The sequence below is a fragment of the Sorex fumeus genome, unplaced genomic scaffold (genome assembly GCF_029834395.1).
Source record: "Sorex fumeus unplaced genomic scaffold, SorFum_2.1 ptg000171l, whole genome shotgun sequence".
NCBI classification, from domain to species: Eukaryota; Metazoa; Chordata; class Mammalia; order Eulipotyphla; family Soricidae; genus Sorex; species Sorex fumeus.
In genome coordinates this window covers 5,763,133-5,774,531 of record NW_026606228.1, presented here as the reverse complement: position 1 = coordinate 5,774,531, position 11,399 = coordinate 5,763,133, and the positions used below count along the sequence as shown (strand labels likewise).

At 36.4% G+C, this 11,399-nt stretch overlaps 1 protein-coding gene across 1 annotated transcript; it reads right to left on the bottom strand.

Annotated features, from left to right (window-relative positions):
• Nucleotides 1-793: 793 nt before the first annotated feature.
• On the bottom strand, nucleotides 794-1,709 carry LOC130017012 (sorting nexin-3-like). The gene is given in 3 exon segments (XM_056107745.1): nucleotides 794-1,497; nucleotides 1,500-1,523; nucleotides 1,526-1,709. Coding segments are annotated over 3 exon segments (489 nt in total). The 3' UTR covers nucleotides 794-1,216.
• Nucleotides 1,710-11,399: the final 9,690 nt, after the last annotated feature.

The following is an 11,399-nucleotide window of genomic DNA, read 5'->3' as shown; positions in this document are numbered from 1 at the left end:
TACACAAAAATTTGATGCCCTAATACGGATTCTTTCATAACCAGTATCTTAACATTTATGATGTCATTACTTTCCTTTAGGGGTGGTGAACACCCTGATTGTGCTCAAGGATTCTGGCTCAATGCCCAGAGATCTCTTCTGGCAGTACTAAGGAGACCATATTTGTTACTGTCGATAAAACTGGGCTTGGCATAATGCAATGCAATCATCTTAATACCTTTACTACATCTCTTGCTTATGTTCATTACTTTCTTAAATTTTTCTTTTTCCATTATTTTCTATAATTTTTAATTTTTTGCGTATCAGAAATGCATTTTTATTTGAAAATAACTTAAAATTTTAGACAAATGATTTTTAATATCACTGTCACTGTCACTGTCCTCCCGTTGTTCATCGATTTGCTCAAGCGGGCCCAGTAATTTCTCCATCGTGAGACTTGTTGTTACTGTGTTTGGCATATTAAATACATCACGGGTAGCTTGCCAGGCTTTGCCGTGCGGGCAAGATACTCTCCGTAGCTTGCTGGGCTCTCCAAGAAAGGCGGAAGAATTGAACCCGGCTTGGCCAGGCTGGCTGAGTGCAAGGCAAATGCCCTATCACTGTGCTATCGCTCCAGCCCAATTTTTAGTATATAAATTTGATTTTGTTTTTATACAGAATATAAAGCTTTTCCTCATTGATCTTTCATGCAAAGGGTAGTAAAGCCTGAAGGGAGGTACTTTCTGTACCCAAGTGTATATCTTACATCTATTGTAAGATACACCATTGGTGGGAACCATTGGTGTAGTGTTCCTACACATAACTTAGTCAAGTGACATCATGTAGTAGAAAGGGGATCAGAGAAATGATCTAGCTGTAAACAGATTGAAAAAGCAAATATGACACAACAACTGTGCAGAGAAGACCACATCAGTAACTTTAGTTAGGACACTGCAGATTAGACTGGAGTAACAGGTTTTTGAGGCTAGAGTGTGCACTACCAAACAGTAAGGAACAGTTATTTCTAGATAAAGGCTGAAATGACGGATTCTCACCAAAGCAAATTAATTTCTTGTCAACTGCCAAAACAAAACAGAGCAGCATATGAGTGTTAGTATACTGAAGGCATGTTATAACAGTTTCTGTGCGGCATGCTAAAAGTTAGTTACAACTTCTTCACTGATGTATATGAATCATTAATAGTCAAAGAAAGTTTTTTGCTCCTTCTTGCCAAATTTCAGACATGTCTTATTTTAGATGGAGTATTGCTTTTATCTATTATTTCATCTTGTAAAAACATGTGAAGACATCGTTCATTCTGTGCCAGAGGATGACCAGAGACCTTGTTTATAAACTGCTCCAGCCCTTGCTTCCTTTCTTCAATAAAATTGTCATCAAATATTTCATTACCTCTTCTAAAAGGAAATTGATGCAAAAATGCTTTCCCAGGGAGTAGGGGAACTACAACTTTACCCTCTCTTTCTAATTCACTTCTCAGCCATTCAAAGTCACTGTATTTCTTCTAACAGTAGATTCCTTCAGTGGAAAATAGGTAGATTTGTCTTGACCCTGATTTTATAGGCGGTGAAGCGGACCGGGCCGACCTCCAAGGTCTGCGGGTTGCTCACATTGGTCTCAAGGAAGTTACTGGGAGGTCCGTAGGCGTAGGCGTCATTCAGGTTCTGGGGCTTAGTGCTCAACCACCAGGTGTTGCCCAAGGTCTCTGCCATCTCGGTGTTTGCCGCCTCCGCCGCTGCGGGCTCCCTCCGCCCCCTCCACGGTCCACCGCCACAGCCGCCCGCCATGGGGTCATCAGGACTCACTCCTCTATCATTTTTTAAATTGAGATAAGAATGACTTACAAGACTGTAAATGTATACAAGCTTTAGGGGTGGTATAATGCACCTGATACCACAACTGTCAGTAACTCTCCAACCTAACCATAGAAACCTTCGCATCTATTTTCCATTGAGTAAACTCAGTTCTGTCATTGAGCGTAAGGGTATATTCATATTGAATATTTTCTGTTCTGTTATTGTTTCTTTATATAACAATAGGAGTACAATTAAATGATATTTGTTTTTCTCCTTCAGGTTTATTTTGCATGACAGGACAGCCCCTAGTTCCATCCCTGTTATGTGAAAAAGTAAGACTGTATCTTTTCTTAGAGCTGGGTATTATTTAATTACATATATATATATATATATATATATATATATATCTCACAACCTATTTATCCATTCACTTGTGATTGGGCATTTGGGATGATTCCAGATTTTGGCCAGTGTGAATAGTGTTACAGTGAATATAGGTCTGCATAAATCTTTTTGAATTAGTGTTTTTTACCTCTGAGATAGATTCCTGGGAGTGGAATTTTTGATCATATGATGTTAATATTTAAATTTTAATGGTGTTAGTCAATGATCCAGTTTATATTCATTTATATCCACGAACAATGAATGAAGTTTCTGATACCCAATAACATTTGTGTCTATGGTCTTTATTTTTAAAATTTAAGTTTATCATCCTAAAATCTACATTACTGCATATTTTGAACTCCATATAAATGGAATTATACAGAATGTAATTTTCAATTCATGGATTCTTTTGTTCAGTATCATATTTTTGAGATTCATCCAAGTCATTGTATATCAGAGCAGTTAGTTTATTTTATGTTGTCTTTGGTAAATATACTGTGTTGTCTTCCAATAAACAGGCATTGTGTTAATTCCAGATTTTAACTATGATGTATAATGACACTTATATAAGCATATGCACCTCTGTTGTATATGTATTTAAGAGGAAGAATTGTGGAAGTGTGTGTAGGGAGAATTATATTTAGATTCACTTAATTCACTCTTACTCAATACCACTGTCCTCATGTGTAATTATGTATGCTATCTCATTTTGAGTTAACTTTTTGCTCATTGTGTTAATTTTATTTTCTGTGAAAGTGTGTTGATTTTTGTCAAATGGTTTTATGAATCAAGATGATAATATACATTTTCTTTTCTTAAATTTTGTTTCGTTTTTGTTTTGGGACCACACCTGGCAGTGCTTAGGACTTGCTTCTGGCTCTGTGTTCAGTGATTACTCCCAGTGGGGCTCAGAGGATCATATATAATGCTGGGGCAAAAGCATGTTAGCTGTATACAAGGCAAGTTCCTTACTCACTGTACAACCTCTCTAGCCCCTAAATTTTCTTTTATCATATTAATGTTAAATAGCTAATTTATGAATTTACATATATTGAATCATAGTTTCACCCCAGTAACAAATCCCACTTGATTATGATATACAATCCTGTTAATGTGCTAGTGAATTTTGTTTGCTAATATTTTGTTTAGAAATACTATATCTATGTTCATCAGTGATATTAGATGGTCGTTTTCACTCACTGTACTGTCCTTATCTGGATTTCACATATGATCGATCAGTATTGGCTTCATAAAAAGAGTTAGACATGCCCTCTGTTCTTAAATATTTTTATGACATTTCAGAAAGGGCAGTATTAAGTACTATTATTGGGGATGGGGAAATTGAGCCACATCCTGTGGTCTCAGTGTTTATTCTTGGCTCTGTGCTCTAATGTGGAGTATCACTCCTGCTGATAGTCAGGAAATCATATGCTATCTTGGGACTTGAACCTGTATGAGCTGCATGAAAATCAAGCACCTTAATTCATGTACTCTAGCCAATTTTATTATTATTTTATATTTTTCTGTTGTGTTTTCCCCCCAAACTTTATTTTAGATTTCATAATTTATAATATTGTTAATGGTAGGGTTTTTGTGCATAAAATGTTCCAGCAACCATACTGTCCACCAATTTGCTTCCATCTACCATTGCTCCAATGTCCTCACTCTTTTTTTTTATTTCTTTTCACTTTCCCATCATGGTAAGCTTCCAGCTGATGACCAACTTTCAGTTTCTGCTATGTTTGAGCATTTGTTATTTCCATACTGTATTTCTTTCTTTATATCCTATATACGCAGGAGATCATTCTATATATGTTATTCTCCTTCTAACTTCACTTAGCATGGTCTCCTATATGTTAATCCACATAGCAGCATATTGAACTATTTCATCTTCTTTTATAGCTGAGCAATATTTCATTGTGGGTAAATACTGTAGTTTCTTCATTCCATTTTCTGTTCTTGAATCTCTTGGGTTGTTTCTAGATTTTGGCTGTTGTGAATAATGATGCAAAGAACACAGGAGCAAACAGGTATTTTCTGAATAGAAGTTTCGGGAATCTTAGGGTAGATACTAGGAAGTAGGATTGCTGTCCATTAATTATTTTTGTTTTAATGTTTCCTAGCATTTACATTTGATGCCATATTCTCCTGAGCTTATTTTTCTTTTTGCTTTTTGGGTCACACCTGGCGATGCACAGAGATTACTCCTGGCTCATGCACTCAGGAATTACTCCTGGTGGTGCTCAGGGGACCATATGGGATGCTGGGAATAGAACCTGGGTTGGCCGCGTGCAAGGCAAATGCCCTACCTGCTGTGCTATTGCTCCAGCCCCCTCCTGGGATTTTCGTTATTGAGAAGTCTTTGAATTCTTTTCTATCTCTTTTGTGATTATTGATATTTCCATGATTTTTATTTCTTCATGATTAGTTCTTGGTATGTATGCTTATATGAACTGCTTTCTTCTAGGATATTTGACATGCTGTCATAATTTTTTTCAGTCATCTTACGATTCTTCATATTCATGCTATCTCTTGCAAAAATCTTTAAGTTCCGATTCAGGTTTTCTCTCTTAGTCTAGCTAAATTTATGTCAGTTTTTTCTTTTTATTTATATTTTGTTTGATTTTGGGTCACAACCAATGATGCTCAGAGTTATCCTTGGGGGACTATATGGGATGCCAGGGATTCAATCCGGGTCAGCCATATGCAAGACAAGTGCCCTACCCATTGTGCTATCACTTCAGCTCAGTTATTTTCTTTTTAAAAGTCAAGTTTAATATCACTGATATTTTTGATTGTTTTCCTGATTGTATTTAATAAATTTTACTTTGATCTGTGCTATTTCTTTGCTCATATTTTGTTTATGATTTGATCTTTATTTATATTTACTCATTTTATAAGTAGATTGATATTTTTCTTTTGACTTAGTGCATGTATGTATCTCAATAAACTTCCCTTTGAACAGTTTCCATAACTTTTGTTACTTTTTTAATGACTTTCAAGTTTCTGTTTTTATTTCTTCTCTTATCCACTAGTTGGCCAGGTTTGTTATTTAGTTTTCCTACATTTGTGAATTTTTCTTCTTTTACTCATTCTGTTTTACACCATTGTAATCAGAAAATATTTGATTTTTATTTTAGAATTGTTAAATTGCTTATAACTTAATTTGTGTCCTAATATATCTTCTTTCTTATAGAATGGTTCATGGATGCATTAGAAGAATATGTATTCTACTGATGTTTTATGGAACATTCTATAGATGTCTATCACCATTTAGTTTAAAGAATAGCTCTAATACAATATTTCTATATTGATTTTCTGTCTGGATGATCTATCCATTGTTGAAAATAGGGTTTTGAAGTCCCATACCATTATTGCATTTTTAGTTCTTTCTTTAAAACTGTTAGAGTTTACACAATATATTTAGTATTCTGAATTTAGGTGCATGTATATTTTGCATTATATTTTCTTCATTAATTGACTCTACTATCGTGACATTTTTCTTTTGTTATAGTCCATTACTTAAAATTTATTTTTGTTTCATGTAAACACATGTTGTGTTGTTTCCATTTGCTCAATATCATCATTTTGCATTTGACTTGGACATTTGTATATCTTTAAATTAAAGTGCTATTTTTTTAGGCTGAGCATAAAGAATATTATGAATATATGAATATATATGAATGATAGAAATATTGACAATATTGACTTGTCAGACCCTTGACCAACAAATAACCCACCCCAAACCAACAAAACTAGAATATCTTTTTCAATATTATCATCAGAATAATTAAAAATGTCCAACTTCAAAGGTAACTGTTTGCTTCTGTGTTTGTTCATGTGTATAATCAAGCCTTTGAAGATGTGGTAGAATATGCTTTTACTCTTTCTGTTTTGCTTCCTTATGAATTTCCCAGACAAGAATAAAGTCCAAGATGCTAAGTCCTCAATAACAACAAATGAGTCTGGAGAACAGATCTCTGCCTGTCATCAAAATACCTGCCTTTCATGATAAAAGAAAACCTTTAGGACTGGCCTCTTTGTTACAGGCATTATAACATGTTATTTTTTTGTAGGCAGCACATGGTAGGACCTTATTTGCCCATTCAGTCACTGTATGTCTTTTTAGCCATATCCAATGGTTCTTCAGAGATTACTCATTTCTCTGCTCGGGGGTTACTCTTGCTGGTGCTTGAGGAACCATATGTAGTGTTGAAGATGGAACTTGGGTCAGCTGTATGTAAGGCAAGTACCTTAACCCCTTGTATTTTCTCTCCAGCCCTTAATTATATACATTTAAAGTACAAGCTAATGTCATTTTAAAATTATTGGATTTGTAGTTCATGAGTCCTCATTTCTGTTTTGCTCTTCTTCTGTAATTGATACTTTTCCATGATATTACCTTTGATCCATTTATTTTTATCTATCTTGTATTTAGAGTAACTATTTGCTTTGTGGTTACCATGAAGATTATATCAAAATTATTACACACACATAGCAGGTTTTAAGTTAATAACAACTTCAGTTGCATACAAAACTGTACTGTTTACCCCATTAACATTTTATTATTTTGTTATATTTACATATTTACATTGTATTTTAACATGGTCTAAGCTACAGTTGTCTTATGTTTTTATAGTATATTATTTGTACTAGAGTTAAGTGATTAATGTAGCATTTATATTATAATAGTCTGAATTTGACTCTACATAACTTTGTTCAGTCAATTATGTATCTATCTATCTATCTATCTATCTATATATATATATATATATATATCACGGTCACAGTCCTCCCGTTGTTCATCGATTTGCTTGAGCGGGCCCAGTAACGTCTCCATCGGAGACATTGTTGTTACTGTATTTGGCATATCAAGTACATCATGGGTAGCTTGCCAGGCTCTGCCGTGCGTACTCTCGGTAGCTTGCCGGGCTCTCTGAGAGGGGTGGAGGAATCAAACTCGGGTTGGCCATGTTGGCTGCGTGCAAGGCAAACGCCCTACCACTGTGCTATCGCTCCAGCCCATATATATATAATATATATATGTTATATATATTATATATATATACTTCATGTTACTAGTATTGTCGCATTTAAGATTCAAGCATTCTTTGTATAGTAAACTGCCTGCCTTGAACATGCAATGCTCTGGGTGAGATCCTTGTCACTGTCCAACATCCTTTATCATTTATTTTAAGACATACTTAGTGTAATAAATTACTGTGCTTTTTCTTTGAAAATCATTTCAACTAACTGGACTTTCTTTCTCAGTGTTTTTTTGGGGGGAAGGGGTGTGTTGGGGTTGGTTTTTGCTTTGAGGCTATGCTCAGGGCTTTCTCCTGACTCTGTTTGGGGGGGACACTTCTGGAAGTCTTGATGTAAGGTGTCTGGGATTGAATTGAGTGGGCCGCGTGCAAGGCAAGCACCCTACCTGCTGTACTATCTCTCTGGCCCCTCCTTCTTAACTGAAATAACATTTCACAAGACTGATTATGGTAGGTAAACCATTACACCCCACATTAAAATGTATGCTACCACACAGTTTCTACAACCAAAGTACCAATATTCCTTTACCACAGTTCATAGATCTGCCTTCACTTTTATCCATTTTAAAGTTCCTTTGGTAATCTTGACTCTGTGTTCAGATTCCAAGAGATAGTTTTCATTTTGTTTTGTCAGGTCCCTTGATTTTTAAACTTATATCTTACACATAAGTGGCATAATTCAGGACTTATCATTTCCTTTCTAATTTATTTTGCTTAGCATCAGCACTTTCGGTTCATTCATGTTGCAAAGGAATATTTTCATTTTATAGTGCTCCAATTTGTACATGGATCACATGTTTATCCATTTATCTGTTGTTTGAAATCTGGGTTTTACTTTATTGTGGCTATTGTAAATAGCAATGCAGTGAATATAAATATGCATACATATTTCTAAATTATTTTATATGTGTGTTCTTTGATTAGAAACTTAGAAATGTGATGGCTGGATCACATTGTATATTTTTAATATTTTGAGAAATCTCAGTGTTTTTCCATAGAAACTGGATTACTTTACTTCCTCACCAACAGTGTTTGAGATTCCCTTTTCCTCCCAATCTTTGCCAGCACTTTTTCTTTAGTGAAGCAAAACAATTTTTTAAAATTTTATTAAATCACCGTGAGATAGTTATAAGCTTTCATGCTTCGGTTACAATCACACAATGATCAAACACTCATCCCTCCACCATTGCACATTCCCCACCACCAATATCCCCAGTATACCCCCCCTTTCCCACCCTCTCCCTACCTCCATGGCAGACACGATTTTCCACAATCTCCTCTACTTTTGGGCATTATGGTTTGCAATACAGACCCTGAGAGGTTATCATGTTTGTTCCTTTATCTACTTTCTGTACACATCTCCCATGCTGATCGATTCCTCCAGCCATCTTATTCTTAGTGATCCCTACTCTATTCCAGCTGTCTTCTCCCCTCTGCTCATGAGGCAGGCTTCCAGCTATGGAGCAATCTATCTGTCCTGTGTATCTACTATTATTAGGTGTCAGCCTCATGTTATGTTGCTTTATATTCCACAAATGAGTGCAGTCCTTCTTTGTCTGTCCCTCTCTGACTCATTTCACTTAGCATGATACTCTCTATGTCTATCCATTTATAAGCAAAGTTCATGACTTCATCTTTCCTGACAGATTCATAGTATTCCATTGTGTAGATGTACCAAAGTTTCATTAACCAGCCATCTGTTCTAGGGCACTGGTGTTGTTTCCAGATTTTGGCTATTGTGAACAGTGCTGCAATAAGCATATAGGTACAGATGTCATTTCTACTGTGCTTTATTGCATCCTTGGGGATATATTCCCAGAAGTGGTATTGGGGGTCATATGGAAGCTCATTTCTAGTTTTTGAGGGACTGTCCACATTGATTTCCAGAAAGGCTGGACTAGTGGGCATTCCCACCAACAGTGAAAGAGGGTCCTTTTTTCCCCACATTCACACCAGCACTGGCTGCTTTTGTTCTTTTGAATGTGTGCCAGTCTCTGTAGTGAGAGATGATATCTCATTGTTGTTTTGATTTGCATTTCCTTGATAGCTAGTGATGTGGAGCATTTTTTCATGTGCCTTTTTGCCATTTGTATTTCTTTTTTGAGGAAACTTCTGTTCATTTCTTCTCCCCATTTTTTGATGGGGTTGGAGTTTTTTTCTTGTACAATTCTACTAGTTTCTTGTATATCCTGGATATTAATCCCTTATCAGATAGGTATTGGGTAAATATTCTTTCCCATTCTTTGAGCTCTTTCTGTATTTTGGTCACTGTTTCTTTTAAAGTGCAGAAGCTTCTTAGTTTGATGCAGTCCCATTTCTTATGTTTAATTCCACTTGCATGGTCAGTGCTGTTCATCCTTTTTTTAAAAAAAATTTATTTATTTATTTTTTAAATTTTTATTAGTGAAACACCATGAGGTAAAGTTGTAGACTTAGAAATGTTTGTGCTTGGGTTTCAGTTATACAATGATGGAGTACCCATCCCTCCACCAGTGCCCATTCTTCACCACCACTAATCCTAGTGTCCCTCCCACCCCCTCCATTCCCCCAAACCACCCTGCCTCTGTGGCAGGGCACTCCCTTTTGTTCGCTCTCTCTATCTCCTTTTGAGTGCTGTGATTTGCAAAACTGGCACTGAGTGTCAATCATGTTTGGTCTAGAGTCTACTTTCAGCATGCATCTCCCAGCCTGGGCAGATCTTCCCAACACCCTTTATTTGGTGCTGCCTTCTCTATCTGAGCTGCCTTTACCCCTAGAGTGTGCGGCTGGCCTCTAAGCCATGGAGTAAACCTCCTGACATTTATCTCGGCTATTCTTAGATGTTAGTCTCCTATTTTCTTACTTTATGTTCCTCAGATGAATGCAATCTTTCTATGTCTGTTCTCTCTTTCTGACTCATTTCGCTTAGCATGATACCATGTTGTACCACTAGTATGTAAATTTCATTACTTCATCCTTACATAGTACTCCACTGTGTAGATGTACCAAAGTTCATTAACCAGTCATCTGGTCTCGGGCACTCAGGTTTTTCCATATTCTAGCTATTGTAAACAGTGCTGCAATGAACAAACAAGTGCATATGTTATTTCGACTATACTTTTTTTGCCTCTCCGGAGTATATTCCCAGGAGGGGTATTGCTGGGTCAAATGGAGCTCAATTTCTAGTTTTTGAGAATCAGCCATACTATTTTCTAAAAGGGCTGAACCAGTTGGCAGTCCCACCACCAGTGAAGGAGGGTCCCTTTCTAGCCACATCCGTGTCAACACTGGTTGCTTTTGTTCTTTTGGATGTGGGCCAGTCTCCGTGGTGTGAAATGATATCTCATTGCTGTTTTGATCTGCATCTCCCTGATGATTAATGATATAGAGTGTTTTCTCATGTGACTTTTAGCCATTCGGATTTCTTCTTTGAGAAAGTTTTCGTTCATTTCGTCGCCCCATTTTTTGATGGGGTTGGATGTTTTCTTCTTGTGGAGTTCAACCAGTATTTTGTAAATCCTTTATCAACCCCTTGCCAAATATGTACTGGGCGAATATCCTTTCCCATTCTGTAGACTGTCTTTGTATTTTGGTCACTGTTTCTTTTGAGGTGCAGAAGCTTCTTAGTTAAAGATAGTCCCATTTGTTTATCTCTTTTTTCACTTGCTCGGCCAGTGGCATGACATCTTTGAATATACCATAAGTTTCAATATCATGGAGGGTTTTGCTAACTTTTTCTTCAATGTACATTATGGATTCCAGTCTGATGTTGAGATCTTTAACCCATTTTGATCTTACTTTCGTACATGGTGTTAGGCAGAGATCTGAGCCCAGTTTTTTGCATGTAGCCATCAAGTTTTGCCAGCACAATTTGTTAAAAAGGCTTTCCTTACTCCATTTCAGATTTCTTGCTCCTTTATCAAAGATCACATGATCATATGTTTGGGGGAAGATGTCAGTATATTCAACCCTGTTCCATTGGTCTGCTGCTCTGCCTTTGTTCCTGTACCATGCTGTTTTAATTATTGCTGCTTTGTAGTAGAGTTTGAACTTAGGGAGGTTGATTCCTCCCATTTTCTTTTTCCCAAGAATTGTTTTAGCTTTTCATGGGGGCTTATTGTTCCATTTAAATTTCAGCAGTATTTTCTCCATTTCTTTTAAGAATGTCATGGGTATCGTAATAGGGATCACATTGAAT